This window comes from Gavialis gangeticus, unplaced genomic scaffold, assembly GCF_001723915.1.
Source record: "Gavialis gangeticus isolate Ggan-Ray unplaced genomic scaffold, GavGan_comp1, whole genome shotgun sequence".
Lineage (NCBI taxonomy): Eukaryota > Metazoa > Chordata > Crocodylia > Gavialidae > Gavialis > Gavialis gangeticus.
The window spans coordinates 10,516,578-10,536,515 of record NW_017729009.1 but is presented as its reverse complement, the minus strand read 5'-3'; the positions used below and the strand labels follow the sequence as shown (position 1 = coordinate 10,536,515).

The 19,938-nt window shown below is 44.2% G+C and overlaps 1 protein-coding gene across 3 annotated transcripts in view; it reads left to right on the top strand.

Annotated features, from left to right (window-relative positions):
- Positions 1–19,938, top strand: part of CSNK2A1 (casein kinase 2 alpha 1) — a 29,863-nt gene that overhangs the window by 281 nt on the left and 9,644 nt on the right. Inside the window, exons 2-8 of one of the 3 annotated variants that reach the window (XM_019510008.1) lie at positions 13,465–13,676; positions 15,096–15,207; positions 15,941–16,042; positions 16,504–16,554; positions 17,302–17,361; positions 18,315–18,398; positions 18,946–19,056. In XM_019510008.1, coding sequence (XP_019365553.1) covers positions 13,576–13,676; positions 15,096–15,207; positions 15,941–16,042; positions 16,504–16,554; positions 17,302–17,361; positions 18,315–18,398; positions 18,946–19,056 — 621 coding nt within the window. In that variant the 5' untranslated portion in view covers positions 13,465–13,575. Of the gene's footprint in view, positions 1–13,464; positions 13,677–15,095; positions 15,208–15,940; positions 16,043–16,503; positions 16,555–17,301; positions 17,362–18,314; positions 18,399–18,945; positions 19,057–19,938 lie in introns of those variants that run through there. The other 2 variants (XM_019510009.1, XM_019510010.1) reach the window with 2 other exon arrangements.

Sequence of the window (19,938 nt, the reverse complement as noted above, 5' to 3'; positions counted from 1 at the left end):
CCCCCCCCCCAGCCCTGGAAACTTACCCTTAGCCCCACTGTCCTCCCCCCTTCTGCTCCCCTCTGCTGCAAAGGTGCCGGAGGTATTCCAGTCAAATCCCGGCAGGGATGGCTGGACAAGAAAGCACGGGTTGGGTGGCAGCCTTCTCTCCTGCTGTGGGTCAAATGACAGGTTTCGTTCTCCTTTGGGGGCTGGGACAGTCAGGTTGGAGCTGTAGGCACTGGGTCCATTGCAGCTTCTGGGACGTGCGTGGGGATCAGGAGTAGACTGTACTCCCCGTAGACTCTCTCAGCTTTCAGGCCCCGATCATGCCTTGCGATCCCATGGCTGTGCGGACTGCAGCAGACCCGCAGTGGTGCGCAGGTTTGCGCCGTCACAGCTTGGCGCCAGGTTGGGGTCTTAAAGGTGCTTGGGTGCTCGGCATGGTAGGGTGAGGTTTGGGCTCCTTCTGTTCACTTCCTCTCACGCTGTTGTCACGTTCAGTCACTGGACTTGTCTAAATTTGGTTGACGACCTCGTGCCTGAATGAGTTAGAAAAAGTGGCTCTGAAAGTGACATTGTCAGGCTGAAGAATCAACCCCGATTTGAGATGACTAGCGGTGATTCTTGCCTTCCCGAGAGATGCAGTTTGAGGTTGTCTGCAGGAAGATGGAGACTGCGTCAACTCTCCATCAGTTTACAGTAGCTCAGGGGCAGAAGGCTCTTTGTAGGTATAAGGCCTAGGACTGACCTCCTGAGAGAGAGAGAGCTCCTGAAAGGTGTAGAGCCACATGGTGCTGGGACCTCACCTGTACCTCAAGCAGACCAGATCAGCCCACAGGTTGTGTTTGGTTCCTTGATGTGGACCCCGAAAGTGCCATGGGTAGGTATGAGACCAGCTTCCATTCATTGTGCATCTCTCCCTTCTCTTGAGATACCCTTACTTCAGATAACCATATCCCCATCCCAGCTGAGATGGAAAGGGAATAGTTCCCTACAGGTTCCAGTAGTTCTTTGTGGGATGGGAATTCTCCTCTTCTCATTCTGTGGCAGAGATGGGATATGTTATATAAGAAATGAGGGTCTAACCTTTTTCTGCTCTGTGGTGCATGTGTAACCTCTTAGGATGGCTAGGGGTAAAGCTTTGGTGCGAACATTGTGGAGTGCAGATCGTAACAATTTTTTCCCCACCTGTCTTTCTGAGTGAGAAGTTTTCCGTGAGGAGTGACCTCTTTTTGGTGGTATCTTATTATAATGGTGATGAGGATGTGCACATGCTAGTGAGCCATTTATCCTCCAGATGACTGAGAGAGGTTTGGGAAGATGGATCCAAAGGAAGATGAGCTGTGGTCAGAAGAGGGCAAACTGACTACAGCAGAGAGTTGGGTGGTGTGTGGCAGGGATTAGTTTCTGGTAAGAAGGAAGGGGTGTGGTCAGACGAAGAATTGTTAGAAAAAAGGTTGATGAAGCAGGGAGAGCAAGGAATTGCACTTTGGCAGAAGACAGCGTAATACTGTAATAGAAACAAAGGGATGACTAGATCCCTCTGGGAACATGAGCTTGTGGAAAAGGAATAAGGCAGCAGGTGGAGTAGCAAAAATGGGGGAACTGGATCCTCAGATGGTGACTTGAGTTTAGCAGAATGGGCAAAAAGATTCATTTTATGGGGTGAGAGATGGGGTTGCACATTTGCAGATAGGAGAAGGTGGCATAAACTGAGGGTGAAGATACAATCCCAGAAAGGGGGGATAGGATGGTGAATACTGTCGTAAAGATCTGACTTGATGAGAGTAGAGGAAAGAGCTACTTTCTGAACTCTGAGTGTTTGCTTAGTCCCTGAGCAGTGTGTGTGGGGAAAATGGTTGTCAGACATCAAAGAAAAGTTGGGGGCGGGTGTGGTTGAAGATGGTTAGATCAGAGCTGGAGATGATGTCGTGTCCCTCCCCCCCCCCAGTTTTATCAAAGAGAGTAATCTTGTCCTTTTGCTTTCCATATAGTCTTTTTGGTCATCCTTTCTCTTCTTCCACAGCTAATCTCCTGTTCTTTCCACCAAGTGTGCCATTATTCAGGTAAAGAGGAATTTCTACTGTGAAAGGAGGAAGAGTGGTCCTCAACACGATGGGGACTTATTGCTGGGTGTGGAGGCTATCGAGATTTGTCATTTCTTCTAACCAGCAGTGCTGACTTGCTTATATTATGGCATCTTCCCTGTGGACTCTGCAGGTGGGAATGATCCCTTAGGTTTTACCTGTCTTAGTGGTCTGGAGAGAGATGTCGTTTTCAGATGGTTAGGCTAGGAGGGACCGTGAAGACCTAATCGGATCACAAGGATTATCTAGTTTTCTTTGTAAGGAAACTTTTTGAGTATTATTTATGTAATCATGATATCTCCTATTCTAGGCGCCTCCAAAAGAGCTGGCTTATTCTGGAATGTGCAAAAACATAATGGAACAAAACATTTATTGCAATGGAGGAAATGAGCGCTTACCCTTTAGCTTCAGGAAAACTGCTTTGAAGAGGAGAAAGTTACTTTCCAAATACTGCTTTTGCGAATCTATTCTTGCTGCTATTTATATTAGACTCCATTCAAACTTATCTGCCAGATGCCAGTGTAGAAAGACTTGTGAGCAGTGGGGTGTCAGTGTAGTTCTAGGGCCAGCAATTCAGAAATGCCTGGTACTTTTTAAGGCAATAGGTGAGCAGTAAAGTGAAGTTGACACAATATATGACTTTCTGCTGTTCACAAGGTTCTGGACAGTTGTATTAACACCCAGCATTTTGCTGGAAAACGGAACAAGAGCAGAAACATTAGAGCTCTTTGTCTGGAGATGCAGGGCAATGCTGGCTCGGTCTTAGAAGATTCCCTGTGCAGTCAAGTTTATGGGTGTGCTCGTCACAAGTCTAGTTCAGATGTTTCTTCTCTTACCAGGAAAAAAGCTTCTGTTTGTCAGAAGCCAGTGGACTGTTTTCCCATGTCTTGATAACTGATCCCTAATTTTAAAGGAATGTTACTCTTTGCAACAAAGTATGGCTTCTTGTTACAACAGACACTCTGCAGAGCCGAAATTTTATTCACTAGATTTATACACAGTCCTTCCTGACGAAGGCTCAGACGGCTTACAGAAAAGAGGAAAATTAATTATCAAATGAGTGAGGGAACAAAATGGTAGAAACACAATTATTTATAAAGCCAATAGAGTATTAAAATAAACTCTTAACAGCTGCCCTCCTTTTGCTGTGGAGCATGGGGGCCCATGATCTAGGGAGCATACCAACAAGAAAGGGAATTTAGTTTTCACCCTGGAAAGATCTTTCCTTCCACCCTGACCTGATCACTTGTGAGATTGGCCATGAGTAACGGTAGCATGATCTCCCCCAACTTCTGCATTTCCGGAACATTTGGGTGCGTCTGGAAGGAAGCAAATAATTCGTTCTAAAAACAGTACACTGATGCAGCTCAATTCACCTCATGCTTATTATGCCTGAAAAGGAATAATGTGAAAATGGAATACAGCTTCTTGAAACAGCTGTTGGCAGTGCTCAATTTTACTTTGTTTTTATTGCTTTGGGTGGTAGGGATTAACTTTAAATTCATATCCTTGTTGAGCTGTATGGAACTGTGAGATCAACTAAATTCACAGGGTTTGTAGAGTTTCAAAAGTACTTGTGTGAACTGCATAAACTCAGGACAGCCTCATGACTACACACTTCCACTACCTGCTCAGTCCAGGAGATGGACCCTATCTAGCAGTAGCTGTGTAGACTGAAAGTTTCTTGTACTGTGTTAGTAATGCAAGAGCTGGCCTTTAACAGATGCTGACTAACAGGAGCTGGGTTTCTTCCCTTGCATTTAAATACAGGTTCTCTGAAGTTCAAACATGGTCTGTTAGGATGGAAGTTTTTCAGGGAAGGATGTTTTTGCATACTGCATCTCCTGCTGTAGGCACTGGGACTGGATATTCCCTTGCTGAGTTTTATTTTATTCTTGGTGCTATCTGAGCAGTGTTGAAAATGGTTTGCGGTCACTTGCTTGTCGTGCAGCCCACTTTTGTCCATATGCTGTGGCATGTTTTGTGTTGCAAAAAAACCTACCCATTTTTTTTACCCGCTGGATAGGTACTGACTCTGAGGCTTTCATGAGGGGAAACAACCATGTGCAATATATGCAACTTTTTTCCCATTTGACTATGTTGGTATTTGCCACCTCTGTCTATTACATTATCATACTGGTTAAAAACTAAAAATAAGTGAAAATAAACCACACTAGTTAAAATAAGTCCAGCTTTGTCTTCTAAAACCCCCAGAGAAATTGCTCTCTGTACATAATTGGGGGTGGGGGGAGAATCAGCTGAGAGATTGCATATTGGTGTTCCCTTAGAGCCTACTTACTAATTAATGACAAGAAAAGTCCTCCCTACATAGCAACAGTGACTAGGCTGGGTGTGACTTTCCACTGGACTGGAGGCCCCTGCCAAGCAAGCCAGTGAGGTCAACTGCAGATTGAGTGCAGAGGTGCTAAAAGAAATGTATTTGGTAGCCATGTTGGTCTGAGACAAAAATAAATGCAAAACTCTACAATTCTTGGTTCAGAGATGATTGACCAGCTAAGAAGTAAAAGGTGCTGAAATACTTCCCTTTCTAAATTTTAGGGAACAGTTGTTAGTTGTTGCCAGAAATTTTGAACTGACAAATCTAGAACTGTAATCTTGGCATTAGAGTTTGGAATACCCTGCCCAAAGCCCAGCAGAACAAGCTTTGGTTGGTGGGCTATGGAGCAAAAACTAGTGATTTGCACTGGAGTCTGCACAAGTACTCTTGCTTTGCTGTCAGAATCCTGAAGGTTTTTCCATGGCCTTTCCAGCCTTTCATCCATAAATTGTAGCCTTCAGTGGTCATGTATGCCCTAGTAGTAATAGTGAGACAGCACAGGTTGGTACAACACGGAGTGGAAGGGAGAAAACATCCATGTTGTTGGAAGCTGGGGTGGGAGGTGGTGGACTAGATGTGAGGTCCCTTCCAACCCTAATTTTCTATGATTCTATATGAGAGAGATGTTGAATATCACTGCTGTCCTTTACACAAATGCTTTGTGCATTAGTTTAATAACCTTTATAGTCTTTGCTTAGTAAAAGCTTGTTAAAATGGGATTGAGTTTCCTTTCTACCCGACTTGAGTGATAGCATTAACATCTGTATTTGGAGGGTGACTTGGACCAATAAGGCTATGGTTTCTTGCAGTCCAGTCCAGCAGTAGGCATGAAAGAGGTCTGACTTCAGTGAGACTATGAGGAGTGGCACTCTTCACTATGAGAGAGAACTCTGGTTAACCACACTTCAGGTGAGTTGTGTAGACCGCATCTAGAATCCAAAGAACAGTTTTCCTTCTTCCACCGCAGCTGACTCCCGTTGCTCACTGTGATCTCACAACAGTGCACAGATTTGGCACTGAGATTTAAGGGAAAGTCAAAGTAATTTTTGGAAAGTGTACGCCTGGAGTTATTTGACTACTCTATGTAAAGTATGTGTGGGGAAGGGAACAGGAATGAAGAGAACTTTCTGGCTGCCTACAACCTCCCACTGCAGGAGCAGTTTCCAATTGGTTTGGCCAGAGTACATGTGTAGGACTGCTCCTATGTTTTCTGGGGGACAGTTGTCCAACTGAGCTGAGGATCTTGGAAACTGCTTGCATTTCATGGAAACGTAGGTCATGAGATGCTCTCTGAAGATCAGCAGGCTAAGTGCCTCGCAGAACATGTGGGAGAGAAGGTAGTGCTTTCTCCACTTTACAAGTGAGAAAACTAAGAAAAAAATAGACTTGTCCTTGGCAACAGAGGAAGAAGTATCAGGCATTGCTGTGTAGGAATTCCTTGTTGCCTGTCCTGCGGTTTGTCCACCAAACCGTGATGCTTCATTCCAGCGGGTTACCTCGCCCATAACTAGACACTGGTGGCAGTTCAGCGGAGACAGCTGCGCTGCCGGGGCGTTTGCGGCCTGGTTGATACTTTTGGTGTCAGTTTGAGAGTGCCTGCCAAAGTTGGAATTATTCTAGAAGATTTACTCCTAGTTGCTGAACTAAACTTTACCACCATTTCCAATTAGACGCTGATCGCAATTCCTTTTGAATTTAAATTGCAACTTGATTCCTTGTTTCCTGAATCGTTAGAGGATGTCTGAAGTCCTTCTAAAATCTGACTCATTACTTCCCCGCAGCTGAGCGCTGCCAGCTGTTTGAAAGGAAACTGGAGGTAGTGTTTGTACACAACATGGCTTGGAAAGCAGAAATTCCTTGGGAATTAGACTTAAACTTTTCTCTTGCTATTAGGTTTGGTCATCTTTTAATGTCAGTGAAAATGGTATTTTGTTTGAATTTTAAAATCTGATTTTTCAACTTGACATTGCCCCATTAGCATGTATTTGTACTCCTGGGAAGGATGCAGAACATCAGTCCTAGTAAATCCAAATTAATTTTCATTTCTGCTTGGATTAGGGAAAATCCAGAATGCTTCAGTCCTATATGCATGCCAATAAGGTCTCTGTTGCTACCTTGAATTTGATTCCAATATATACCAGAGCGATCGCCAGTACTTCCGCCATTAGTTATACAAATAGGTCTTCTGAGTATGGAGTGAAGTAGAAGTGTTACCCCCATTTTGGCCAGATAGTAATCTAAGCTGTGTCTAGATCATTTATTCACAGTAACACCCACCTTGTGTTGGACCCTTTCCAAGCACTTGAGAAAAATGGTCCCAGGTCCAGGATGCTTTCAGTGGTTGGTGAGAGGGTTAAGGGAGCAGCGATGGTCAGTTTGATTGTATGTCAGCTCAACCTTCTGCTTTAAACAATCCCAGAAATTTAGTGAACATAATTAAACATTGCTTATTTCAGAAGTGGATCTAAGCCCTGAATTTTGAAATATGATGGTTGCCATCCAGTGATGCAGGAGATGTCTCTGCTTAACAAACCTGCTGAAAGCTTTTTGACAGTTGCTTTTTAGGACAGGGGTGATGGCAGTTCATCCTAATTCTTCGCCTCTCAGACACCAGGTAAAGAGTGGTATTTCATATGCAACTGCCTGTTTTGTTTTTTTTTCCCAGCCCTATAAAGGCTACAAGAATTGGAGCTGTTAATGAGCTAACTTTGGGAGTGTAGGAGTGGGTGGAAAGTGTTTGGACTCATTTGAGCAGTCTACTTTTTGCACTCATTCTCTTCTTTGGGAAAAGAAAACTTCTTGTAGGTTGTTTCCGGGACCAACAAAGTGAGGGGCAGAGTTCCCTGGGGTCTTTGGTGACATCATTCTGAAATGGGCAGCACTAATCCTGTTTTTGGGGGGTGGTTTCTGCCAATTTGATTGGCATGTTATTATGGGATGTTCTGCAATGGGCATGTTGCACATACTATTGAGCACAGTTTGGTGCTAGTCTGTTCTGGTAAATTTGGAGCTCTCTGGCAATACATCTGTGCTGGGGGAGGAAGGGATAAAAGAGTGCTGTTGTTTATTCTCTCTAAGGATCGTTACTATTAAGCGAGGTTTGTATCCATGGATGCTGTAGGTATACAGTAAACCTTATCCAGAAAGGTCACTAGCTGGATAGCGGGTGAGAAATTCCTCAGTCTGCTGGGAAGCTCTTGGCTTCTAGCTCAGTTAGCATCGGTGTAACCCCTCTTCCTCAGCGTGGCACTGTTCATAGGTGATTTTGAAAGCTCTCATTATGCTTTTCTGTAAAGAGGGCCTGAAGCCAGAAAAAATTCCATTTAAAAAGAAAAGGTATGTCAGTACCTTAGCTACACTGCTTGAAAATATTTTTTTTTCTAAAAAATGGCTTTTAAAATAACCATCTCTAGAACTGCAGATAATACTGTTACTTCATTGGGAACTACCTTTTGCTGTCACCTTCAATGGAGTACTTCTGTTGGGAGAGAGATGCACAGGAAATATGTCTTCGTAAAAACGTGATGCTACAAGTTGGTGCATAAGCTACTTAGGAGGCAATGACAAATTTTTCAGAGCTTCACTGTAGCCCAGGGAGGACTCCAGTACCCTGGCACTTCTGTCAGCAACACCTGGCTTTGTGCAGCAGGACATCCTGGAGCTTACTGCTGCATATCCTGCTGATGCAACACTGCATTTATTCCATGTACTCTAGCGTCTGAGGCATTGTGGGAGAGCTCTCCAGATTCTCCCTGAATGTTCAGGCATGGTTATACAGGTGGATGTGTGCAGATACACAGACAGGATGGTGCTAGTAAAGTGCCCTGTGCTCACAGACCTTAGTGGGTTACATGCAATTTGTTTAAGGGATTGTGCTGTTTTAATCAGTGACAACATTATAGACTGAATAGCATGGGTAGGGGCCCTTGGTCTGCCTTCCCCTTGCTTTTGTCGGTGGGTTTATTTACTACTTTCCTTGAAGGGATTGTGCTCATCCAAACCTGGAAGCATAAATGATGGACAAGGCTGGGGGTAGTGATGCTGTTCTTGCACAAATGAATAATTTATATGCTCCATTTAGGCTCCAACTGCACTCAGAGTAACTGGATTTTAAGCCATTTCATGACACACATCTGATCTCAGTTCAGCTATTGCTGTTCTTTGTATATACTGCAGCTCCTGCTATGGACCCAGCTGTATTCTGCATGCTCGCTCCTACCACACTACTCAGCTGAATTCAAATCCGTCCCTCCTGGCCAGGGACCTAAATCAGCTGCTAAATTTGCCCTCTCAAGAATGAGGGTGGAATATGTATCAACTCCCCCACAGTTCTTAATGGGAAGGATGAGAATGTGACTGCTGATTGCTTTTAGCTTTCAAGCAAATGTGAGGTGACTTGCATATAAAGCCAGAAGCTACCTCAGCTGTCATATTCTCTCATCTCTCCCTACATAGAAGCGGGGATATAAATATATGTGTTTGTGGATGTAGATAGCCTTGTGCTTCCAGGAATTGTATGTTCCACTGTCAAAAACCACCCACTGTAGCTTCCTGAAGATGCCTTCTGAGCAGTCCTGCATGTTATATGCCCTGTGCTAAGCTACGTGACTTGTGATGACATCTGCTGTGAATGGTAGTGTTCTCGCTCTTTTTTTCCCCCCAGCAAAATAAAACCATCTTTAGGATTTTTCTTGTATTTAAATTAATCTTTATGCAAGTCTTTAAAGTACCCAAGCCAGTTTAAACTGGTTTAAGGTCAGCAAGCAATACAGGGGAGCACGCTAGAAAATACTTCTATAAAATTCAAGAATATTAACCAACTAAAATAGTGCTAATTAGGTTTGCATGGCCTCTCTGCATGTAAGCAACTTGCTTGCTGGGCATCTAATTTTATCTTTCTAGTTGCCAAATTAAAAGTCACTGTCATTCAGCTGGGAGGGGGTAGGGCAAGGAGAGGATGGCTACAAATGAACTGGTTCTGATATGAAATGTATCTTCATGGTTTTCACTGTACTGAGTGCATAGTAGTCAGCTTGCAAATCTTGGCAATGCAGCATGTCAGGATTTTTCTGTCTATGGGTGCTTGTCATTTCTAGTTGTCAGGGTCATGCGGAGCTGCAAGAACCTTGGGTCTGAACCAGTTGCTACCTAATCTTCTGCAGTAATAGTTTGTTACAGAGAATAGCACTTTTCCTGCTGCTTATTTTCAGACAGTACTGTCTCTTCTCCATTCTCCCTCCCCCCTGGAGTGCCAGTCTGAAGTGCTGTTGTCCTTATTCTCCTTTTTTTTAGAAGCCTCAGGCATATCTCTGGTGCAGATGTTGCTACAGCGATGCATGCTTTTATCACCTTGAACCACCTTGCCCGCCTCCTGTGTGGTAGGAGCCACTGTACAGACCCAGGTTAGAGCAGTTCCCTATCCAGGTCTGATGATGGCATATTCTCAATGGAGGGTCTACACATCTGGACCTTGCTTCTTTGGTGTGGTGTAACTTGAACTCACCGTGTGTCAGTCTGCTGGACAGGGTTTGCTGATAGGTCTCACTGCTCAATGGGGCTGTGTTTCATTCGGTCTAATTAATAGGAGCCTGTGCTTTTTTTGTCAGGGTGCAAAAAGTTGTGTGCAGCACTCAGATCATTGCTGCAGCATCCACGGTGGTTTAGGGTATAAACATGGGAGCAATTTACCCTCAGATTAAAAAGGGCAGGGGTGTAACTATCCAGCAGGTGCTCTGTAGTAGCTGCCTTTTGCTCCACTCTTGTCCCTACATCAGTGGATGTGAAACTTCAGTAATTTAGCCTTGTCTAATCAGTCTGTCCAACCTGCTCTTGAAAATATCCAGGGATGGAGATTCCACAGCTTCCTAAGCAAGTTGTTCCCATGCCTGACCACCCAGGGCTAGGAGATCAAATAACTTGCACAGTTTTATCTCTCCATGTCTGGACTTGGAGTCATGGTTCTTGTCTCCTTAGATTTTGAACATCACCTTCATCGCCATACTTCCAGCAGTGTGGAGCAGCGTGCATAGGACCTCTTCTGCTTCTGTCGCCCTTCTGTCTGGGAGTTCTTGCTGTACTTTGGCTCTTGGTTTGTTTCAGCAAAAATGGGATCATGTGGCACCAGGAGTGGATCATGGTGCAGTTTGGAGAGTTAGATCCTGTTGCAGTTGTTGGACCAGGTCCAGGAACAGCACCATCTCCTGCGTAAATGAGCTTCACCCTTGCAGTAAGCGGTTCCTTCTTGCCAGAGGAGCAGAGAGAATTGTCAGCTGCAGTGTCTATATTACATTTAGTTACCCTGGGACCAGATCAAATAAGCATTCAAGAGTCCTGGATAGTTCTGGTGGGGAACTCAACTAGAGCTATTGCAAGTAACTGGTCTTTCAGGTTAGATGAATGTTGACTGTAATATTTAAGAGTTAGAATTTTTCTTTGGCTTTGAAATAATTTAGTCTGTTGTGACTCATGCTGATGGATCATGGCAGTGGCATCTCATTTTATAATTAAGTGAGGCCAGAGCTTAATAGTGGCTGACTCTTACTGAGTCTCCTTAATGAGAATGTGAAAACTAGGCAATACTCAGAAGAAGCAGGATGAGGAGAAATGCTTAAAAAAAAAATCACAGCAACAACAATAATTTCATTTTAATTTGAATGAAAGTTATCAGTCTGGAAAGTGAAACCTCTTGTTGGTCATTTTATTTAGAGTCTAAACTTTCTATAGTCAGATAATCCAAATGATTTTTCCAGCTGTCCCAGTTTGTCACAAGCTCTGGAGCTCCAAATTTCAAGCAGACATTTTAAAGCTCTGAATAGCTCTCGGTCATTATTAGCATCACTAGGGCCTGGTGCATGTCTTTTTTTTCTTGTATAACTGGAGCGTGCTCTCTTTCCTGCTGCAGCGGCACACAGTAAGTGTGGTTAAAGTAGGAAACCCTTATTGCCTCTGCTGGTCTGACTAATTCCTAGTCCCACGTGGGAATAGCTGAACCGGCTAAAGCAGCTGTATACTTACATTCACACTGGGAGTTGCCTGGCTTCACCTTGGCTTACAGTGAAAGCAGTGTGTTTAGACAAGCCCATGTGTGGGTTAGGCCCTCGAAAGCCCAGGAGCTGAAAGGCTGGTTAAGATGGAAAATACATACCACAAAGTGAATCATTGTGGTCATAAAAGCGGGGCCTCTGCCTGGTAACCTACATAAAACACTTGGGTGTGCCCATTTTGCAGTGTGTGAGATGGAGCAGATCATAGGTGACAAGCCATTGGGAACCAGGGGATGGACTTCTCTTACTGCAGACCCAAAGTGTCGGTATATTTGTTCCTTTGATGTGTCCATAATGTCTTGGCTGCACTGCAGGTGATGTACATCACAGGCTTTTCCTTGACGAGCTTGCACTCTTGATGACCTGAAGCATCATTTGCTGTTTAGCAATTGAACTGCGCACAAAGCTTGATGTTCTGTGACTTTTTTTCCCCTCTCCGTGGACGGAGATTGGCTGGTTATTGAAAAAAGTCAGTGTGAAGCTATTTTGAACGAGGGCAAGAGCCACCTGTTTGGTGAAAGATGTTGTGCCTACTCTTGGGTTGAGTGCTTATGAGAGCTGGGATAACACATGGCAGGCATGCCAGATATGCTGACTATGTTTATTGCTCCTGTTTGTCCTACCCCCTCAACGTGTCTGTGAGGGTATTTGTTCCAAATACAGACGTCTTGGGCTCTTTGCAGAGGTCAGAAAAACAAGAAGATGCTTCTTGAGCCCCATCACTTGCTTCTTCACCTGGTGCATCCTCTTGTTTGTAGTGTTACAGATATTGTTATGCCCCCTGCTAACTTTCACTGCATGTCCTGAAGGTTTCTCTCACGTGGCTCAGCCAGGTCACACTTAATTCTACCTTTTCTGAAACACATGCACCTGCTGTTTTTTCCTGATAAAAGAATCCCAGCGGCACTCAAGGAAATCCCGAGATTAAATACCATCTGCCCACCATGGTTCCTTCCCCTGTGTCCTTTTCTTTGTGCTGGTGAACTCAACCCTTGGACTACTTTCCCCCTTTAAATGAGTTCCTTGCTACTCTTTTTCTTCCCTGCAACATCTCGCCAGTCTTTGCCTCTCCTTCCTCAATACCTTCCTCACCCTATTTATCCCCAGCCTGCATAGCTTGCAGGCTTCCTGACCTGCAAATTGTAACAGTGGTTAGCCCCAGGCCTCCTGGCCCTGTACATCGGGCACCCTGCTTCAACACTGCTAAAAGCTTTGTACTTCTGGACTCTGCTTTCCTTGACACTTTTGCAGTTGGTGGAAAACAAACTAGTCACTTTTTTGGAAATTAAGTCACTTTGTGATTAGACTGGCTTTGGTTTGGACTTCTGGAGTGAATAGAGTGTAGTCTCTCTTGCATGTGAGGCCGTACATAGTAATGGAATAGTAAGTGCATTGAGGCAAAAGTAGTTGACAGTTGTGTCTGTGTGTATCTTGCAAAGAGAGAGAATTTCTAAGGTGGAAATACAAAACTTTAATACTATTTTTACAAAGTCATGGCAGTTAAGGTTCCCCAAGCAGCCTTGTAAATCTGCCTGTCAGCCCTTCGTATTGTGCAGCGTCACTTATCAGTGCATTGCAAATAGGTGGCGTATCCCAGTTGTGCTGTCTTGTAGTGTGAATAAAAGGTTGATTTGGGTTAACACCAAGGGGCTTGGGCACTGTTTCTGGACTGGATGGATAAGAAGCTGGGTATTAAGTGTGTTGCTTTTCAGGACCAGGCTTAAATGGGAGGAATCTATCTGCAGGCAATGGTGGCTCCTACTTGGATAGTTATCTTTGCAACCATACCTTAATTTTTTTTATCTCATTTAAAAAAGTGAAAGCGTTGAAGCCGCAAAAACGTATGGCTTAATGCTCCTTCCCACTTGTGGGAGCAGGCATGTCAGTTTTCCATGTCTAGGAGAATGTTCAAGGTCCAGGGCCCATATCCGTTTCCACTAGATGGCTTTTAATGATTAACTTAAATATTTTTATACTATTTTGAGATTATAATCTTTGTTCATTTTGTCTACAGCTGGAAAAATCAGAGCCCAATCCAAGGCCTTTGCCTTGTGTCCAGCTTTGAGATTGGAGGCTACCAGAAATCAAAACACCTGAGAGAGCTCCACCTGCCAACCTGTCTGACATGTCGGGACCCGTGCCAAGCAGGGCCAGAGTTTACACTGATGTAAACACACACAGACCCCGGGAATACTGGGACTATGAGTCGCATGTTGTCGAATGGGGGTAAGTGGTTCCCGCTTCTTGCTGACTCAGCAGGCAGGGGCTGATCTTTGTTCAAACTGCCTGAGTTGTGTGTATGAAAAGCTCCCAGTTCGAGCCTAGGCTATCTTGCAGTTTGCTAATATCCTAGCAGTGGCATTTGTTAGATTTTTAAACTTTGTAGAAATAATGTAGTGTCCTTTCATTGTCTGAAAATTTGTCTTGCCAGCATGTTTAGACCACCTATCAGTTCAAAAGAAAATGCCCCCTCGGTTTGATTTGAAGTAAATAGCCTTGTCAAAGGGTCAGAAATTTACCACCCCACTACAAAATTTCAGTCTTGTGATAAGGAACGAATCTTACCTGTCCTGGGGAAATAATCTGAAAAACCTTCATAAGATACTTGCATGTTAAGTAACTGAAGAGACTTCTAGTAGATTTAACAAAAAACCCATATGCATCACTTTATAGCTTTCTTGCTCAGCTCTGCAAGCTGCATATGTGTTTTTTCAAAGGCACAGAGCATCTAAATTGAAGTTATAACTAAAACCTCCCAGAAATCAGACAAGGCTGAGAGCTCAGCAGTGCTGCTTTTATATAGCAGGCTCTGGACTATCTTGGTCCTACCCTTATCTTTGCTGCAGTGTCTGACTTCTTGAATTGTCTTCTGAGCTTCAGCAGCAGCATAGACTTAGCCCACTTTAAATGGGAGTTTTAATATTTAATTTTTTGGAGCTGCTTCCAAGCAACTCAAATCAGTTGTTACATAGTCTCCATGAACTTGATTATCTTGCGAAGCACATGGAAGCCACATGTACAAAGTCCGCTGGAAGGGCCAGTCTTAACTGAACCACGTAGCTCTTTCCCAGTCCTCCACTCAGGAAAACAGACTAATTGGACACTGAGCTGATATTTCTTTCTCCTGTTGGAGAGGAAGCTGGTCAGCACAGTGTGGATTTGATTCTTGTGAAGAACCTTGAACAGACACTTGGAAGGAGGTCTGCTACCCACCAAAAGGTCCCCAACGAGCTGTGGTAGTGAAAGGCTTTGTACATTGCCTTCTCAGCAGGCCTCCTGAATGGGAGGGGCTGCTTAGAGGAGCAAGAGGCCAGCTGTCTGCAGGGCCCCTTCATCCTCAACCTCTTGTTGAGATGCGATGAACTTCTGTTGAGCAAGAGCTTCATTGGGCCAGCTTCACTGAAATGGGCAGGTCGCAGGCATCAGCTGCTCTTGGTAGCCACTGAACTGATTTGAACTTGAATAGACTGTGGAAAGGTGAGGGTTAATATTTTTCTATCAATTCTTAATCCTTTAGGATCTTTCTGCTAGACTAACTAGAAGGGAAGGTGAGGCAGAGAGCTGGTGTTCGTAGAAGTAGCGTTTTATGAATGACGGTAAAGACTGACTTACCTCTTTTGGAACTCTGTGGCTTTCTCTCCGCAGAAATCAAGATGACTATCAGCTAGTTCGGAAATTAGGCCGAGGCAAATACAGCGAAGTGTTTGAAGCCATCAACATCACAAATAATGAAAAAGTAGTCGTTAAAATCCTCAAGGTGAGTCAGGGAACCAGAGAAGGTCACAGTCTGTACCTGGGACATCTGCGTGGCTTTCAAGTCCAGGACTGGGCCCAGAGCTCCTTAGATGTCCTAACACAAATGGCCATGCCTCCAGAAATCTGGCAATGGAAAATGTCTTCTGTAGCCTTTGAAACATTTTGACTTGATAATAAACTCACCATAGTCACTATCTTGCAAGTCTTGTTTGGTGATTGTTTTGGATACCAGCCTGTAGGACATCTGTGTTAACAGCTGCATCTGCTTCCATGCTGGTCCATCCTTCCCAGGTGCTGCTCCATGCTTCTGTCTGCTCCCATGGCTTTCTTGCCATGGCACTGAGGAGTTCAATCTTGTGGTATTAATTGGCGAAATATTCTAACCTGTCAATATCATGAGGGGTTAGAATATCATTATATCATGCCGGTGGTCCTCTCAGCTCGCTTGTCACATGGTGCTAGTTATGTCCTTTTGTGCTGCCAGGTTACATTTAGACAGCTAAAAATATATCCACTTCCTCACTAGAACTTTCACAGAAAAGTTGCTGGAGCTGTTGAAGTTGTCGTATGACTGCAAGTGGGGAGAGAGACTGTTTTGTTACTGCTTCTAAATCCCTAAGGGCGCCGCATCCTTTACGACAAGGCAGTCCTGTTTGCCACCTGGATGCTGAGCTGTTGTTTTCGGTTAATTTCATTCTCACTGGAATGCTTTATTTTACCATTTTTCCTCCTAGCCTGTAAAAAAGAAGAAAATTAAGCGTGAAATCAAGATCTTGGAAAACTTGCGAGGTGGTCCCAATATCATCACCCTTGCAGACATAGTAAAAGACCCTGTGGTAAGTATGTGAGGGGCTTGCAGGGTACCCTGGGGTTAATGCCAAGGTTACTGGGCTTGACTACAGCACTGACATGGCCTCGCTTCATTTTTCTCCTACTTTGAAATCCTGCTTTTGAATGACTTAATCTGATCAGCCCTTTAATCAGATTACTGGCTTTCAGAGGGCCCTCCCCCCTAAACCATGTCTTACCATTGTGGACCAAGGGTCTGGAAGCACTGAACTGAGATGTGTTAATTCATTCTGTAGATGTAGGGCCAGTGCACAGCAGTGCAAGCTGCAGCTTCACCCTTGCTGTCTGAGTGAATCCTTGAAAACTACAAGAATGTGTTCATTGTTAATGGGAAAGGGACTTTATTGAAGGGCTCGATAATAGAAATGGCAAAACTGCCCTGAATACATGCAAAGGCTAATTATGCGGTCAAACATCATGCGGCTAAAGACTACTTTTTCTCTCCTAGTCCCGGACCCCTGCTTTGGTTTTTGAACACGTAAACAACACAGACTTTAAGGTACAGTATGAGAGATCCACTTGAATTTTTTTTTCCCATTTGAAAATCTTTCTCAATGGGGAAAGACTAGTATCTCTACCTGGGGCAAGTTTTTAAGGGTAGTTTCCTTTTGACACGCTACCCTGACTCTTGAGAAGGCTGAACAAGGGCAGAAGTTTCTGATTTGCCTGTTCAAAACGATTTGGTCATGGAGCTCTTACTAGTAGCTAGACACTCTGATCCCACATCTTGCTCTGCTACTAGACCAAGCACTTCCCACATATCAGCAGGCATTACAACTGATTTGGACTGTGGTTTCATTACAAGCTTGCTTTGGCTCCCAGCATGAGACCTGATCTGATCCCTCTCCTAAACTTCTGTTTGTTTAGAAAAATGCCTGTTCCCATAGCTTTCCCCTGCTCTGAGCACAGGGACTTTGGTGCTGCTTTGCCCCTCCCCGCTTTGACCTAGCCTCGGAGAAGAATAGCTGCGTAACACCATCTGGAAGAGCTCTCTTAATCTTGCAACGATCTTTGCCCTCTTAAAGAGCCAGCACTTCTTATGACACAGCATTTGGAAAGGGTTTTGAGGTGCCTGCAGCAAAGGGGGGTAGAACTGTGCTCTGAGAGTGGTGTTTGCATTGAACCTAAGTAGTGTGAACTATGTAATTGGATTATGGTGGGAGGAGGAGCAGGGAAGTCTGAGTGGGGGAAGGAGGCTGTGACCTCCTTCTGTGCCTAGCACTGAAGTAATGCATTTATCTTGCAGCAATTATACCAGACGTTAACAGACTATGACATTAGATTCTACATGTATGAGATTTTGAAGGTAAGCATGTTGCTTGTTGCCTGTTTTATGCAGTCTGTTTATGCCTCTGCAGTTTGCATCTGGGATACACCCCGCAGTGCTTGGGGTGACTTGTTAAGTATGGAAAAAATGCAGGTGGGCAAGAAAGGAGGAGGCCCACATAAAATTGGGTTGGCTGAATGGATGCACATTCACATGAACGTCCTTGCCATGCTTCTGCAGCAGATGCTGGCTCTGCTGGGAAATAGAGCTGTAGCATTTGAGTGTAGAGAGCTACATGATAGACTGTTCTAAATCTTAAGGCATAAGTGTGTTGTAGCCTATATTAGTGGAAAGCTGATAGGAAGCTGTGATGGGCTGGCTCCTGCCTGTCACTGACCTGAGCTCATTTGCTGCCCATATCCTTTCTTCCTCAGATAGGATAGGGAATTCTTTTTATTCCTCCAGTGTTTTGAGAGAACTAGGTGTTTGGTCCATAGTGCCTGGTAGAGCTACCCTTAGGGGTCCTGTTGAAATTCCACTTTTATAAGGAAGCATGTGAGATGAAGCTAGGGCATTGGGCCCACTCCTGGAGAAAGGTATTGAAAAGCCAGTTCTAGAGAGGCTTATTTTTCATAGTGCATGAGTTTCAGAATAGAATAGGCTTATGGTAATGGTCGAGTCTGCTGTGTGGTAAGACTGGGGTGCATGCTGAAACAGTTAAACACTGGGCTTGAACAAAAAGCTGTGCCTCAAACATTTCTATTATCTGCATGCACTTTAAAGATGGTTTGGGTCACACATCTATGCTGTTAACAAGAGTGGGTTTCAGTCGGAGCCCCTCTTTACAGGCCCCTCCATCCCAAGAGTGGGGCCTTGTGCAAGGATCTCAAGGGATGTCTCATGGTGGCTTCCACTTTAGTTAGAGTGGGTGCAAAATGAGACTGCTCACCTGTGCTGCTGATAACTTTTCCTTTTCCATGTGTTTTCTTCAGGCCCTGGATTACTGTCATAGCATGGGGATCATGCACAGAGATGTCAAGCCTCACAATGTCATGATTGACCATGAGCATAGAAAGGTAAAGGCGGGAGTTGGGTGGGTTTCACTCTTGTCTGAACTCTACAGCACCTCCTTCAGGTTACTTCCATGCTGTGGCAGTGTTTCCATTATTTGAGCACATGTAAAATGAAATTCTATAGGCTGGCTTTTCTTAAACTTACTTATATAGGTTATACAGAACTGCAACTGTCCTTGGCCCATGGAAGACTGACCTGCTGACAGCCTAACTTAACACAGCAATAACACATTAGGAAACACTTTCTTCCTATCCTGTTACTGTGGAACCAGAATTCCATGATGTGGTTGCTCAAACGGTTTGAAGGATGTTGTGATGGAGCAGATGCTGGTTAAGTATTTTCAGCACAAGGAAAAAAAAGTGCATATGGTGTAGAGTAATCCTCTATCAGGAAGTAACAGAAATATTCATTATCTCATTTCCAGTTAATAGGGAACAGAGAACTTTAGTCTGATATCTCACACAAATAAAATTGTTCAGTATGTGATTTATAGTCATTGGCGAGCTGAGGGAGACTGAGTTAATTCACCTCTTCCTATTTCATTTCTAGCTCAGGCTAATAGACTGGGGTTTGGCTGAATTCTATCATCCTGGTCAGGAGTACAATGTCAGAGTGGCTTCCCGGTATTTCAAAGGACCTGAACTCCTTGTAGATTATCAGGTAAGAATCCCAGGCTTCTTGTCTTTGTCTTATATGAAACGTCAGTACCCCGCCAGAGTAGTAGACCAAGAAATTCAGATGTCTAGAGATTTGATGTAGGCAAGGTCATTTGGGTAGATGTGGTATCTTTTATTAGACCACCTGAGTAGATGGCAAAAAGTTCTTAGCGAGCTTTTGGTTGCGTTCTCCCTTCCTTAGGCATAGAGAGTTTCTGTTGGAGTTTAAGAGCCAGGAGGATCGATTCTGGGGTGCGGGGGAAAACAGCTGTGTGTCTGTAGCACCAATGGTCTGGGTAGCTGAATGATGTTAGGGTCTTTGGGAGAGCTAAGAAGCTACAGGCCTGCGTCCTTGATTACAGAAGCAAAGGAAGGTACAGGGGCCAAACTTACGTGGGTGCACATGAATCAAGCTGGACCCTGTCTTGTATAGAGGGAAACTAATATGGTGCAACCTGCTAAATGAAGCCTTAAAAATAAATCCTATGAAGACAACTACTGCTGCAGTTTCTCAGCTACAGACTGGAAACACACCATTTATAAGATGTAAAGTGTTTCCTGACCCAAGGGTCTTTTCCCTTTCAGAGTCAGTCCTTGCCCTTCTCGGGGGGAGCCAAACCACTTTTATAATCTTGCCCATCTCATGTGGTGTCTCTGGGAACCTGTATTTAATGTCAGTCAATGAGTTCTACAATATGTAATGCTAGTGAATGTAACAAGTTATGGAAGGCCTGCGGTTCCATCATGAGTCAGATGGAGCTTAAAACCCCTGCCACTATTCTATATTAACTACTACATCCTGTTCTGAACAGCTGGAGTTTGACTCAAGCAGTAATGATTAAGTTGAGTGAGCATGTTTCATTCTTTGTTCTCAGCCTGGTCAGTT